Source organism: Anastrepha ludens, chromosome 4 (assembly GCF_028408465.1).
Source record: "Anastrepha ludens isolate Willacy chromosome 4, idAnaLude1.1, whole genome shotgun sequence".
Classification (NCBI taxonomy): Eukaryota; Metazoa; Arthropoda; class Insecta; order Diptera; family Tephritidae; genus Anastrepha; species Anastrepha ludens.
Window position 1 is genome coordinate 101,107,479 of NC_071500.1, and position 16,052 is coordinate 101,123,530.

At 38.6% G+C, this 16,052-nt stretch overlaps 1 protein-coding gene across 1 annotated transcript; it reads right to left on the minus strand.

Moving 5' to 3' along the window:
• Positions 1 to 2,086: 2,086 nt before the first annotated feature.
• Positions 2,087 to 4,746, minus strand: LOC128860386 (larval serum protein 1 beta chain-like). The gene is made up of 2 exons (XM_054097882.1): positions 4,488 to 4,746; positions 2,087 to 4,401 (listed from the first exon to the last, which is right to left on the minus strand). The coding sequence occupies exons 1-2, from the start codon at positions 4,695 to 4,697 to the stop codon at positions 2,266 to 2,268; spliced, it is 2,346 nt and encodes a 781-aa protein (XP_053953857.1). The 5' UTR covers positions 4,698 to 4,746; the 3' UTR covers positions 2,087 to 2,265.
• Between the last annotated feature and the right edge of the window lie 11,306 nt (positions 4,747 to 16,052).

The following is a 16,052-nucleotide window of genomic DNA, read 5'->3' on the forward strand; positions in this document are numbered from 1 at the left end:
TGACCTATCAGGAGTTTTATTAGCTCAAAGTTAATCTGGCCATATCTTCGATTTAAAAAACTCTCTATGTTTGCGCAAAGTCTGTACAAGTCACCCTATGGTTTTCCATCCAAAGATTTCCTCACAATTGTCACCCTATGGTTTTCCATCCAAAGATTTCCTCACAATTGTCGGGCGACTCTGCAGGTGGGTTCTCTACGCCATCTTTCATTCGCTGCGCTTACAATTTTCTCAAAAATAGGTAGTTCGCAAGTCTGTAAGGGTATGCCTATGTCATTGCCTTTGTGCTCATCAGTCAACTTGGTGCCAAGTCTCGCTAGTTCATTGGCCCTACAGTTACCCCCAATGTCACAATGGCATCCATGCATGGAATCCATGTTACCTTTAGTTGAAATGATTAAGCCATATCGTTAGAGGTGTGCGGTATTTCATGGCTACCTTGGAGAGATTTTATCGCCGCTTAGCTATCAGTAAAAATATAGATATTATCTCCTACCAGTGTTACGGTTTTTATTATTGCCACCAGTTCAACATGGAAGACACTGCAGTAGTCGGGAAGTCGCAAACTAAAAGAGATTCCCAGATGTTCGGAATATGGCCAGATCCAGATCTACTGGAAGGAAGTTTAATGTCACATATAATGCCTTCAGAGATGTGAATTACATTGCACCGGTTATGAGAACAGATGCGAGTCGGTGAATCTTGTCAATCCTTTAATGTTCACACGCTCTTAAGGGCATTCCACTTTACTACAATGTCATAGTAGAAAATTGGCTTAACTTTAGGCCGGAATATTAGTCCTATTTTTTTTCAATTAGCCTTCTGCAGGAGTAATACGACGCCATTGCTTTGCGTTCTCTACCTGGTACTGTGACTCCCCAATTTAGCTTTCTATGCAGTAAACGCCTCTTCCATTAATCTCAGGGGTGCTCCCTCAGGGATATTTGTTTGAGAACAGGTGTTTTATGTTTCCTGCTAAAAAGTCGCCGAATCGTTTTTTCCGGATTTACCCATGAATTTTTCCCATTATGACGGATTTTCTATGCGTATATGATAAACGCTTTGCTTTGCCATCTCTACTGTAATTCTGATATTTTGCTTGGCACCACAGAAATATAAAATTTAAAAACTGTGTGTGTTGAAAAAAATTTATATATATATAAAATCTGTTATTTCTATGCCATAAAGCCAAAATTCATTAAATTTGTATTCTTATGAAATGTCGTTCAAGTTTTCGTTAAGTATGTGACCTCGAACTTGGGTTTGAACAGATGTGCCAGCCCATATTTATTGTTAAATATATCATACATACGTACCTAAAGTACATATATACATACATATATACAAAATATAATACCTACATTATCTCTTTCAGTGGTTTTGACGACGGCAGTGAGGCGCGCAGTTAAAATCTTGTTTCTAAGTTTAATTTCAAATTCAATAAGTAAATTTGTCAAGTAACATTTACAGTAATCAGAAGCTGAAAACTTTATTGGGATCAATAAGTTTAACAATATAATATCAAAATTCCTATATAATTTAACTTACACTTTCTTTTCTGCTGCGTCCATGCGCTTTCGTCAACGGCTAAATGCAAAATAACTGAATTTGCTGCTATTTGGCAAGTGTTGATTGCGGAATGCGAGAGAAATAGATAGATGAGAAAATGCTAAATGGGTTGCCAAAGCGACTTTTCGCAACACCCCTCTTCGTAAATTTTAAGCAGTTTTATGCACGACGGTTACCTCTTCTGATCCAGAGCTAACATTATCTGTTAGTTCTCGAATACCACTGGAGTGGTTTGGCGTAAGGGCTTCATCTTCGGCTGCATTAGGCGGCACGTAAGTCAGTGGCCTTGAATTCAAAATGCTTTCGATGTCAGCTCCTTACCGGTCCTCTCGCAAGCCGGAATCTAGCGTTCATACCAAAAGAGAAAGTATCCTATCTTGGGGGCCTTAAAGCTTTACTGATTGAAGGCCTGCATACATATTTGATACTTCTAAATTCTTACCTTGCAAGACCTTATTACACTTACAATAATATTCTCAGTATAACTCTGTTTTAATAATTAAACGAAGTTGTCGGATACATTTTTAACAGCCGTAACCATCAGTTGAACTTTTTATTTATTGCATTTTCTTTTGCTCCTTTAACACTTACAATACTATATAAAACTTGAGAGTCACTTGACAAGGTTTCCATATTTTATATAAATATATCCAATCCGATATTTAGTTTATGCCACAGCCAGCTCGAGCCTTTGGTTTAGTGGAAGTATTTGGTGTAGTAATTATTGTAGAAGCTGTAGTCGAAGTGACCAACGTTCTCGTATTCCTCGTAGTATTGCTTGAGTGTGTTGTTGTGGTAGATGCTCACATCCATGAAGTAGATGTTAGACATTGAGAGCAGTTCGGATTCATCAATTGGACGATCCAATGGATAACCGAATGGTTTGTTGTCAATATAACGTGTGCCGGAACCAATGCCGCTGCTGTAGCTTGAGTCGAAGTTGGAGTGTTGCTCGACGGATGCTTGGTAGGGCGCAATGTGGAAGAACAATTGCACAGGGAATCCACTCTCCCAACCCTTAGGCAAGAGAAGACGATCTGGGAAACCAGAGTGTGGTTCGCTAATGTCTAATGGCAATTCGTATTTGCCATCGAAGGCAGCCATAACGTAGTGGTACAGTTCGGTGTAAGTGGTGCGATCCTTCACAGTCCAGAGGTAATCATCGGATGAGCGTTTGATTACATTTTCGCCAACAGTTAGCTCATAAACGAATTCATCCAACTCAACAAAGTTCTCACGGTTCTCTTGTAGTGAGATAATACGTCCGTATTCGTCGTACTTAGGTCCGTAGAATGAGCGAATGACAACCTTTTGTTGCTTGTCAGATTGTACTGTGATGTCAAAGTGGAATGGCTTGTGGTTGAGACGCATTTGACGAGCGTACAATGATTTATCCCAAACGAATGAACCATCAACGAATACCATTTTGTCATTCATCAAGTTGGTAACATCAATGTCTACCATGTCGAAGTAGGTGACCAGTTCACTAGCCTCGACAGTTTTGATTTCAACGCCGGCCATACCAATTTCCTCTGCGGTGTAAGAGGGGAGTTGGTTTTTGAAAAGGTGAAGTATTTCGGTGATCCAGGTAGCTCCACTGTAGGTGATAGGATCACGCATCATGGATTCGAAGTTCAATAGGACGTTGGGGGTTACTTCGTAATCATTCTCTTCGACGTTGGCGAGGTACATATATTGCAGCATGTACCAGTCGTTGAAGAATTGTCTGTCAATACTATCAATGCTACCTTGCAAAAGGTTTCCGATGTATTCAATAGATTCCGGTTGGCTCAGATCGATTTTCTGACCATCCTGTGTAGTGTAGACTCCGGACACAATGTTACCATAGATACGCTTGTAAAGGCTTTGGATTTGGTTCAATATGTGGAAGTTGCCATAAGCTTGTATTTCGAAGTAGTTCTTACGGTAGCTATAACCAACACCATTATACGAAACCAATTCTGGATCATAACCTTGTTCGAAAGCATGATACCAAGATAGTTGAGGGATTTCACCGATACCATGGGACAAACGTTCCATGTAATAACGAGCCAACATTTGGTCAATATTGTGGAGCCACCATTCACCACGGCGATCCTTATTCAAACCGAAGGTTTTGCCATCCAAGAAGAAAGCATAGTCCATATTCAAATAATACCAATACGAGTTCCAGCCCAAATCCTCAGTGAAGTATGACAATACAGAGTGGTGATTGAAGAACTCAATATCACGAGTGTAGTCAACGGGATGCCAGAAAATGTTGATATCCTTCATGAATGAGGCATATTTGTCGTCAGAAACAAGTTCGTAGGTGTTTTCGCGCAGTGGGAAGTTCTTCTCTGCAGCATACCAGTGTTCACCCAGACCCATAAGTTTCCACCATTGGTAGGTCTTGAAGTCTTTCATATAGAAGTAGTCTTGGTTGTGGTGTTTGTTGTTTCTGTAGTAGACATCGTTGAACTCCTTCTCGTACTGGTTATATTTGCTCCAGGTGTTGTAGTCAAATTTCTCAGCAGCGTAAATTAATTTGCTGTTGAGGAAGTATTGTGGGAAGATTTCATAGATGGAGGGTAGCATCAGACCTTGGAAGTCATCACGATGGATAACGGCCAAAGTAAGAGCATAGACGAACATGCCTTCGTTGACGTGCATGCGAGCCCAAGCGACGTTTCGTTGGAAGGTTTCCCAATCCTTGGCATAATAGAAGTAGTTGAAGAGACCATAAGCTTGTTTGTGGTGAGTCTTGACCAGTGCGCCGAAGAATTCACCTCTTGGCAACAGCACTCCCATTTTGTGGGACTCGTAGAACTTCTCCATATAGCTATCGAAATGCTGAAATTGTGCAGAATATTTTGTAAACTTTTATATATTTTCCATATGAAAGTAAAAGTTAAATGTTGAAATGAATTTTAGCTTACGGTATAAAGCGCCTTGTCATGGACTGTCTGCTCACCCATCTTGATGTATTCTTCGAACATCAATGGATCCTCTACGCGGTAGACAATTTCAAGGAGGAACTTCTGCTTCTCCAAGAAAGCATGATCGGCGACTGTAACCTTGTTGGTGGCAGGAACGCTGGCGGCGGCTACCAGGCCGACGAGTGCCAAAAGAACGATAGTGAACTTCATCTCGACAACTGCTCCGGATTAGATACTTTGCTCCAATACCTAAAGACTGTTAATGTTCTGCCAGCAAAGGTGCCTTTATATACACTTTCACTTATCAGTGGGCGAACAGTTTTTTCCAGTAAAACGGTAAGCAAAAAAAAAAAAATAAACAAACCATTGCCGATTCTGCATGACCTTTTGTGGCCAAGCTAGTGATCGCATGCGCTGATTTATTAAGAACAATCAATATTTTAATGTGTTTATTTTTATTAAGGTAAGATGCATTCGTGTGTTTATATGTTATTATACTCGTATGTTTTATGTGGCTACGATAAGGCCATTATCATTACTCAATAATGTTATGGTCAGCTGTCGTTTATGTTTTCGTTGTGAATTTTCGAGCAGATGTGCCATGCCATATGTTTTATACTTATATATGTTTTTAATTTTTATAAATATATACTCACATTTGCACATATACAATATAATAATATAATTTCTACTAATTGGCTTTAGGTGCATTTCTTATCTATGGATTGTGAACAAGGCCTAAGGAAAACCGCCTGGCCTAGTCTAACTGAAATGAACTTTGAAATTATTTCAGGATGAATATGTTAGTTGAAAATACATAAATATGTATGTAGGCTGGTATGCATATGTGTATGTGTCAACATATGCTGATATTTTTTATTTTGTTTTGAAGATAGTTCGGATAGCTTGTCTATATTTTGAGACGTTTAATAAATTATATTATTAAGCTGAGTAAAAAGTTCTTTTTTGGACTAGACAATTTAGACGTTAGAATTATCCGATGCTCCATTTTGTTCGATAACTTTTATCCATTCTGAGGTAAGAATTTGTAGTCTGTATAAATAAAAAATTTGATTATCAAAACTTTTCACAAGTGTATCCTGAGGCCAGTTTTTTGCCATAAAAAAATTTTGCAAATGCTTGACAATGACAATCGTTTTTAGCTACATAGGTCTCGGCTATAAGCCGGATGTCATGGAAACTCTCATCCAGGCTGTCTTTTGGCGCATCACTAAAAATATGTTAGATCTGGCATAAGAATGAACGTGAAAAATATTGGTCGTGCAAAAATCGTTGTAACATAAAATTTTTTAACAAGTTTTATTTTATTTTCTTCTTTATTATCATATCAATTTTCTTTGTTATGGCGCAATTTAAAATTTGAGTAGGTCGAGCCAAAGAGCACCAAGAGATTTGGTGGCTCCTAAAAGAGCTCTGTAAAGAGGGTAGATAGTCAAGGAGGGAAAGAGAAAAGTGTTAGAGAAAGAGATAGGAAAGAATAGAGACAGAGATAAAGGTAGTTAGTCCTGTGAGAATTTTCCAGATTCTTTGGCAAATCTGTAAATATCCTCCAGTTTTAGAGAACGAATACATTTGGAGAATGAATTAATTTTGACTTCTCTCATTGGGCGATGCACATCAGTTTTTTGTTATGGTATCTGCAGATCTCTGCCAATTCATTTTAAACCAATGTTTAATTTTAATTTCTTTTTTGCCTCTTCAGCAATTTCTTTTTAGCAATTGCCCAATATTTTTCAATGGGTTGCAATTGTGGACAGTTTGGTGGGCTGTGGTCCTTTTGAACAATATTTACTCTGTGATTTCCATACCAGTTCATGGCAAGCCAACTTTAATGACACGATGCTATATCGGGCCAGAACAGAACTGAGTCTTTATGTTGTCTTATGAATTTCAGCAAACGTTTTTGCCAATACTCCGTCATGTACATAAATGTCTTGATGTATAGTGCCCGTGATAATGAACGATTGCTTTTCATACCACACCGGTAGATGGGTTGCCAAACCAAATGTTTTTAAGAGAACTTCTCTAACATTGTTGCTGAAAGGCACCTGGAACTCCCCCTCTCGTCCTGCTTAAAGTCTGCTTTGACGTACGTTTCATCACACTAATCGAGCACATTTTGAAGAATACGTAAAAGTTACAAAAAGTGAAAACGCCAAATTAATAATGACAACAAACACTATGAATATGTAAATATATTTATGTTTATTTGCATTTAGTTTTATCCAAACGATGATAAAACACAAACGACTAGTTTGTTTCCATTCTTAATTAAAGCGACTCCAAATGAGCAGCGACATTTCCCCGGCACTTAAAAAGAGTATTTACCCCGCATTCAATGGCCTCTTCACCCGATACCCTAGAAGACGTAAATTCTATTCTAACTCAAACCTATCAAATTGACCCATCGATACGTAAATTTTCTAAACTTGAAGTGAAATCTGCCATTAAAAATCTGAACACAAATAAATCTCCCGGCTACGATCTTATTACAACCTAAGTACTCAAAGAGCTTCCAGAAATAGGAGGCAATTATACTAACTGGAAATTTTTCTGCTCAAAGGAAAGTGGCTCAAATTAAAATGGTCCTCAAACCTGGCAAAAAACCAGATTCAGTTGATGCGTATCCAATCAGCTTGCTACCAATCACTTCCAAACTTATTCTGAAAAGGCTGTTTCCGATCACCGAAGAACGAAAAATAATACCCAATCATCAGTTCGGTTTTAGAAGAGAACACAGAACTATACAACAAGTTCATCGAATGGTTGAATACATTGACAATGCATTCGAGCAAAAAAAAAAAATGCTGTACAGCAGTCATCGCTGAAGCTTTTGACAGAGTATAGCACGACGGTTTTCTCTACAAAATTAAAACCACCCTCCCTATAAATTTCTTTTTTTTTTTGTTTTTCCTTGTTCACTCCACTCGTGAGCATAGGGACTCGACAAGACTTGTCTTGCGTTGGTATCGTTAACATTTTTGTTTGCCGCTATCAGTCCTAAATAGTGGGAATGCTCACCTGCCTTTGCTTAGGAACAACGCCTTCTTTACTGCTTGGAGCGCCATCTGTGTGTCACATTTTTCTGGCAGAAGGATCGCACAGTTGGTTCAAGACTTTGCTAAATTTGGTGTGTCTGTGCTATTACCGCGGTTGCCCGCTTCCTCTTGCTGGCGCCACTGATGCAATGTGTAACTGTGTGTTTTTGCTTGTTGTAGCAGTCATAATGCAAATAATGCGGTGACTATTGTGTAGGAGTAAGGATGGAAGAGATACGTTTTTGGGTTTGATGAATGAGGTGTTTTTTTTTTGTTTTTTTGAAAGAGGCAAAGTAGGTAAATTTGGAAAAGTGCGAGGACCGTGCTTTACGTGGGATTCGAACCCACAACCTCTGGGATGGCAGGCTAGTGCACCTACGCTAGACTACCGAGACCGCCTATATACTTCTGCATATTAATAATGTCTTATCTCCATAGCCGAAATTTCTTCGTCAAGGAATTAGATTACCTCTCTGAGCTCTCCGAAAGTGCAGCGGGCGTTCCCCAAGGAAGTGTAAGGGCACCAATATTGTACCTACTCTACACATATGACTTACCCGAAACTGAACGGGGGTAACTATAAACACATTTGCTGATGATACTGCTTTACTACCAAGTGACAATTTTCCGCAAGCAGCTTCTTCTAAACTTCAAAAGGGACTCGACAAAATCAACCTATGGTTCAAAAAATGGAGAATAAAGTCCAATGAAACTAGATCAGTACAATTTACATTCACTTCTAAGCGAGACACTTGCCCACCCGTTAAACTCAACGATATGGAAATGCTATAAAGCAATGAAACCAAATAGCTAGAAACGCATCTAGACAGAAAATCAACGTGGAAAACACATATATACTCAACAAGAAAAGCACTTGATATTAAAATCAGCGACCTTCACTGGCTTTTAAATCGTCATTCCCCAGTTTTTCTCGAAAGCAAATTGTTCTTATACTCAGCAGTTCTAAAACCCGTGTGGACTCATGGCATTCAACTTTGGGGCACAGCGGCAAACTGCAATATCGAAATTTTACAACGATTTCAGTCAGAAACATTAAGAATGACCACCAACTCACCCTACTATATTACAAACTCGCAAATACACCGTGACCTCCAAATATCCACTGTTGTGCAAGAAATAGAGAAATATGCAAGAACCCACAATCTCAGGCTCCAAGCTCACTCTTATTCAATCCCATTGCTTTTACCCCACTCAAAAGAAAATCCACCACAGATCTTGTCTTCTAGTGGAAAAAACTAAAATGGGTTGTATCATTGGGTGCATCCATAAACGACTGAAATTCTCTAGCTGTTAGTTTAAGTTATTCTATAAATATTGCTGAATGCATGTATACAGCTTGCCATAAAAGTGTTCTTAAAAATCTTAATTAACATGTAAAACAACACTCTTTCCATTAGCCAATTCCGGCTGTTTGTGGTCGATTGCTAGAACGTTTTTCCTGTTGGGCAGTGTTGGGAGTGGATCATCCCTTCCCAATCACACCAAACACATAGAAAAACCTTCTGGGTCATTAGTTCGAGCTTGATAATCGTCGTAAATCCCACAACATCGCCGATTACCATCCGCTTGAAAAATGTGTGAATTCATTAAATTTCAGTTAAAAACCGTAAGAGGTTCTCAAAAGCTCCAAAATTTCAAAGCCTTTGATTGATTTGGGTGAAACTTCAAATAAAGCAGTTTTTGAGGGCGCTGGTTAGGAATCGGAAATTAATAAATAATTGTTGTGTATATCTACTTCTGCTAGGGGTTTGGATGAGCTCCTCCTCCTATTTGTGGCGTGCGTCTTGATGTTTTTTCACAAATGGAATCGGAAATTAGTTTTCAAAAATTTCGAAAAAACTCATCCGATTTTAACTAAACTTCGTATATAAGACGAAGTCCAAAATAAAAAAGATTGAGCTAAAATAGAAACGACAGGAGCTTTGTTCTGATAACTTCAAATTTATTTATTGAAAATAGTCCCCTCTGACATCGATACACTGTTTTGCGCGGTCTAAAAGCTTTTCGAAAGAGCTTTTCGGAATGTCCTTCAGGATGTCGGTACAAGCCTTTTGAATGACGTCTACGGACGCAAAACGCTTTCCTTTCATGACCAAATGCAATTTTCCGAATAGGTAGAAGACACAGGGAGCCATATCAGGCGAATACGGTGAGTGATTGATGGTTAAAATGCTATTTCTAGTCAAAAAATCAGTCACAAGAGTGGATCGATGAGATGGTGCATTATCATGCAACAAGTGCCAGCTTCCTCCTTCGCGATATTCAGGGCGAATTCGACGAATGCGACGCAACAAATGCTTCAAACCGCCAAGATAGAAAATTGCATTGACGATTTGGCCTATTGGCACGAACTCTTTGTAGACAATTCCCTTAGAATCGTCAATACAAATGAGCTTGGACCTGATTTTTCACTTCTCCAAACGCGATTTTTTGGGTGGTGGTTCGTCTGGGCCTTCCATTCGGCAATCGTCTTTTCTCGCCTCTTTAATGAGCAGTTCGAATGTTAAATTCTGAGCAAGTTTTGGTTAACTTGAGTCGAACGAAACGTGCACAGACTTTTCGTAAGCCCAAATGATCAGTTAAAATACAATAAATCGATGTCTTGGAGATATTCAACTTCGATTCCATGAATAAATAAATAAAAATAAATAAATTTACGAACAATTTCGATGGAGTTTTCGGGGATTACTGGTTTTTCTGCGGCCCGTATGTTCATTGTCATTTACGCCCTCACAACCACCACTGAAACGGTGAGCTCTGGCACGAGATAGACAATCATCGCCATAAACTTTTTTCATCTATTCAAATGTCCCGGTAAACATTTTACCGATTTAAAAAAAAATTTCATATTAGCTCTTTGTTCGAAACTCATGTTTGTACCGATGACATAAACATACTGACACTTTAGACGCTATAACTTCGCTTCTACTGAACCGAATGCCACCACGCTTTCACCACTGGAAGTCAGCTAGGGATGTAACTTTCAACTCACTAGCTCAGTAAAAAGATGGCGCCATCAAAAACATTTTTATGACGCCAGTTTTGTTTATTTTGGACTTCACATTGTCCGACCTTAGGTCGACTCATCGAAGCTGCGCTTATACCTGTAGTTTAACGCAGTTGGGTTACTTTACATGAAGTATTTATTCATATAATAAAAAAAAAGCTGCATAGGAAAAAGCTATACATTGCCACTTTCTGACCGCAATGAGAGCATTTTTATTACTAGAAATTCTAAGTCCTACAAATTCTGATTAAATAAAAATAAATAAATAATTGGCGCGTACACTTCTGTTAGATGGTTGGCCGAGCCTATTTGTGGCGTGCGTCTTGATGTTGTTCCACAAATGGAGGGACTTACAGTTTTAAGCCGACTCCGAACGGCAAATGGTTTTTTATGAGAAGCATTTTCTTGGCAGAAATACACTCGAAGGTTTCCCATTGTCTGCTGAGAGCCTTTAGAAAAAAGTGTGTCTATAATTTTGATGTTTCATGCACGAAGATTCGAACCTACGCACTCCCAAATTCTGATTCCCAGGGCAACTATTCTTTCGATTTTGAAGGCCGATCAGAAAATTAAATGATTTTGAGGTGGACGAAATATGAAATGCATTCTATATACCATATACCATTCTTTTTTTTTTAATTTATAAAAAAATTCATAAAATTAAAAAAATTCATAAAAATAAAAAAGACTCCAAAAATAGTACTACGGCGCCAAGGCTCATTGTAGCTTATCGGAGACGGTTTTCGTTTTGCTAAAAAATGCAATTAAATTTCATTAATATTGAAATATTAAAGAATGAAAAATTCAGCATCAAAAATCTTTAAGACTTGCATACATTAAGCGCATTGAAATACATAAAATTATTTTTAGCATTAAGCATATCACCGCGAGGTTATCAGCAAATGCTTGTCTGCACGTATTGCATTGCTTAGAACGGTGTTTCTCAAACTGTAGTATGCGGTACCATCAGTGTTGCGTGAGGTATCCTAGCATTAAAATAAAATGCTGTTCTGTTTCGTACAACTGCAGGACCATAAAATAGACAAAAGCTGAAAACTACGTCATCCTGGCCATAACAAGAGGGTCTGTAGGGAGAGCCAAGCTGCTCTAAAGGCTTTAGAATCCACTCTCACCTCTTTAAAAATAGTACATTAATGTATGTTGAAACTGAACTCCGTTGCAAGTTTGAATGAATTTGAACTTGTGAGGGTACCGGGACACTGTAGTGTTAAGGCAACGAACTGGCGACCGTTCTTTGGAGCGTTCAATTTGACTGGAACCAAGTACAGTCGCGCACAGCCGATTACTTCAAGGAATTCATTAGTAAAGTTCATGAGAACCGTTGAAGCAGTACCGACACCTGCCCAACAACCAAGCGTTTCCTGACAAGGCGTGACAGGGTGGTTGAAAACTCCTTCACAGACGGAGAAGCAGTTATTTAAGTGCTCTGATAGGACTTATTAAAGATCACATTCCATGTTGATGACATATGGTGTTCATAGGCATCATCGGCGGATTCACGGTATACACATTATTTGGAGGATGAGGATAGTACAAAACACTTTCTCTGTCGCTGTTCGGCTTTCGTCACATTTAGATGTTGTTTTTTTGGGTCGCAAGTGTTGAAAATGGACAAGGTACATTCCCTTTCTTTCGATAAACTGCTATGATTCCTAAAAGAGTATGGAAAGTCTGGAGATGAGCAATGAATGTCCACACCAACTGTCTTTTACTACACTTTAAATTTTCGTACTGCGCCTTAATAAAAAAAAAAAAAAAAAAAATAAATAACCGGCGCGCGCACTTCAGTTACGTGTTTGGGTGAGCTCCTCCTCGTATTTGCGACGTGGTTCTTAATGTTGTTCCTCAAATGGAGTGACTTACAGCATTTAAGCCGACTACGAACGGCAAATTGTTTTTTATGACGGGCTTTTTCATAACAGAAATTCACTCGGAGGTTTGCCATTGCCTGCCGAGGGGCGGCCGCTATTAGAAAAAAACTGTTTCTAACATTTTGCTTTTTCTTGCATAGCGTTTCGAATCTACGTACTTCCGAATGGTAGTCACGCACTAACCCATTCGGCTACGCCTTAATTGCAAGATATTGCCCATACTGCCTGATAATATCAATAATACCTATACCATTTTTAAACGATTACATCCATAGTACAGAGATTTACTGAGATTTTTTAACCAGAACTCACAAAGATTTTTTAACCAGAACTCACAAAAGTTACTTCTAAGGTAATCTGGTTGTGATACGTTAATGGTCCACATTATTTGTAAAAAAGTTTGCGAGCCACTGGCTTGAGGAATATTCACTTTTTAGTAGGTATAAAAGCCTCTAGCTCAGTTTTTTGAAATTAAAAGTTTTAGTTGAACAGCAGTTAATAATTTTGGGCCTTAGACGGCCTATTGGCCATCACTCTTCTGTTTGGGACGGTTAATGGCATTGCGCCGGCAGGGCACCTTATTTCCTTCGTAATAAGGAAGGAAATACCGGTATCGTGAATGGCTTTCGGTTTGGAGCAATATTAACCGATTTTCCGTGGCGAGAGCTTGACGATATCGATATATCCGAGCGGTGGTAGCAACCACATTACGGCGCAGTTTCTTATCTCGTCGCCCTATATTCCGATTTCTCTTTTGTAGTTGATAAGAGTATATGGCGTTTAAGCTTTCATGCGGTAAGATTTTTATTCATAAACTTTTTTGAGCACACCTTTTTAATTATAAATATTCATTCTTATTTTAGCACTTCGATTGGTAGATGGGGGAATTGGACGAGCTCTACATATGAGTTAACTATTGTTTGAACGTAACTTGGTAAAGACTCGCCACAAACCGGCGTACAATCTATTCAATTTCTTTTCCTACAATCTTACCTGCGTTAGCATCCACATCGGCGAAGTCATGCTCGGTTATTTATTTCCAGTTATCCATTCGATCGTGCAGTTGATGAGTCCGATTAGATGAGTTGCTTTTGATGCCTACTATGTACTTTAAGGGCAAGATCATGCACCAGCACACGCCGAGAATACAAGAACATCTTTAGCTTCAACTCATCATTGCATATAAATAAGGTCCAGTGCTTTGGTTAGTGAAAAAAATCATAAAAAATTGAATACGATTTTTTCCGTTCAATTTTAAAAAAATTATTTAATTTCATTTCAGGAATATTTTTTAGTTTTATATTTCGCGAAATATTCGCTCAAATGCCGGCATGTGCCCCTTTTTCGTAATTTTCCAGCATTTTTGCCCATGTTTTGGCATATTTGACATCTTTTTCTGTTAGATATTTGCCCTAAGTTAAACTAAAGTCCTTGGCTTGTTGTGCATAAATCGACTTTAAGAGGTTTGGGGTAGTCAGAGGCCCGAAAAAAATGATGATTTTCAATAAGTTTTTTTGCTAGTCAATTCCTTTATTTTACAAAACTAAAAACATAGTATTAATATATCATGTTTCGACTTGACTTTAGCAAAATTTAAAAACAAAAAAAAAAATTATAATAATTCTAAAAGTTATCGCTGTTTTACGTGCAGCATCCAGCTACTTGCTCTCGAGCGCTCCCGAGCGCCCTTTGTTAATTGTTGAATAACTCGAAAAGTATTTGTCGGATTCACTTCAAATTTTCACACAATATTTTTAAGATATTATACTTTAATAAAATGCAAAAAAAAAATTAAATTTTGTGAAAATTCTGACTACCCCTAACCGCTTAAGTAGGCGTACAGGAAAAATATACATTCCGGCGGTAGTCAGATGGGTCAGATGAACTTGGAGTAAAAATTTTGCTTTTTATAATATTGAAGCACTTGAGTGATGGCGTCAGATATGTGCGGTTAATGGCTCGGTTATTATAGCTTTAAGAATTACCTGATTAAAGGGAGGCTGCTCTACCACGTTTATCTTTCCCGCAGCGTTGTGATATTAGCGGTTCGCCGTTGTCTGAGCTTGCCTTATTTGGCTTGACCTATTTTTAATGATATAGTTTTAAGTGCTAAATTGTACACTCAATTGCTATCTAATGCTGCTGAAGTAAGTTACCATGGCATCCGCGGGAATGTGGAAAAAAACTTGGAGGTTCTTTCAAATATGATCTTTAAATTTATTATGTATTTCTATTTTTTGTTTTAAATATAAGTAAATATATATTATATGCATATATATTTTTATTGTAAATAGTAAATAGTGTCTATAGTAAAATTTCTAATACAAATAAATTTTGTTAAAAGTAAAAAAAAAACTATGGAGCACTAATTTTAATCTTTGAATAATAAATAAACTGATTTTTTAAATCTATATACATATGTAGTTCGGAGTTTCAGTATTATATTTATATAAAATTTGTATGTAATAGCCTATTTCCATCAAGAATCTATGATATTTAACAGCAATTAAGAGCTCTGTTAAGCTTCAGTAGTAACAACCGTTTCCACCGCTATAAAGTTACATCTGAGGTTTGCTGCCAAGAGATGGCTACTAGAACAGTGAACATTTTGTTTGTTTCTTTCGCATTGAGCCCTTCAGATACGATAACTATGAACTGGCAGTGCTCCACAACGGCAACATCAACGACCCGTTCACCACCAACACAGGCATAAAGAAAGCTTGTTCCCTGTCGCCCCTTCTCTTCGCCATCGTCCTAGACGACGTTATGAGCCAATTGACCCTGCACACAAGAGGCAGGGACTTCGCTGATGCCATCTGCCTCCTCTCTCACAAACATGTAAAGCGAAGGCGCACAGACTAGTCTAGCTGGCACGCACTGTGACAGTCAACCACAATAAAACAAGATCTATAATGGTTGATCGGTGTCCGGTGGAATTTGTCGAAAGTTTCTGCTTCCTGGGCTGCACTAACATGACAGACGGCGGAACAGATGAAGATGTCAAATCTTCAGGCGCGTTAAACTGTGAGTATTCAGCGTGAAGTCTGTATTGTTGTACAGAAGTGAAAGATGGCTGGTCTCCAACACCATCACTACAATCTTTCGTCAACAAATGCCTCCGCATCATCTGTGGAATATTCTGGCCGAACATCATCAGCAACGACGCGTTGTGGAGATCAACGAATGAGGAGCCCATTCTATGGCAAATCAAACGCAGATAGTGGCGATGGATAGGTCACGTGCTTAGAAAACCACCAGATAGCATAATGAGAATGGCACTGGACTGAAACCCACAAGAGAGTAGAGGTCGCGGTCGGCCAAAGGTCACCAGGCGAAGGTCGATGTTGTGCGAACTAGCAGACGCCGACATCACATGAGACGGCGCAAGAACAACAGCCTAGAACCGTGAGCGATGGAAGAGTCTTGTCGAGGTCTTACACTACCGCGCGGGGTGAACAAGGATATACAAAAATAATTTCAAATAATGCGACTATTTACTTCGTTTGTTCGAGAAAATTTAAAGGCTTACCGGAAAATGAAGTTAAGGAAAAGAATGACATTCGTATTAGAAATATGGGCGGTCATG

Bases quoted from the DNA above. Each gene is read 5' to 3' on its own strand.
- LOC128860386 (XM_054097882.1), bottom strand. From the start codon at position 4,697: ATGAAGTTCACTATCGTTCTTTTGGCACTCGTCGGCCTGGTAGCCGCC. The intron at 4,402-4,487 runs GTAAGCTAAAAT...GCACAATTTCAG, and splicing joins ATGACAAGGCGCTTTATACC to CATTTCGATAGCTATATGGA.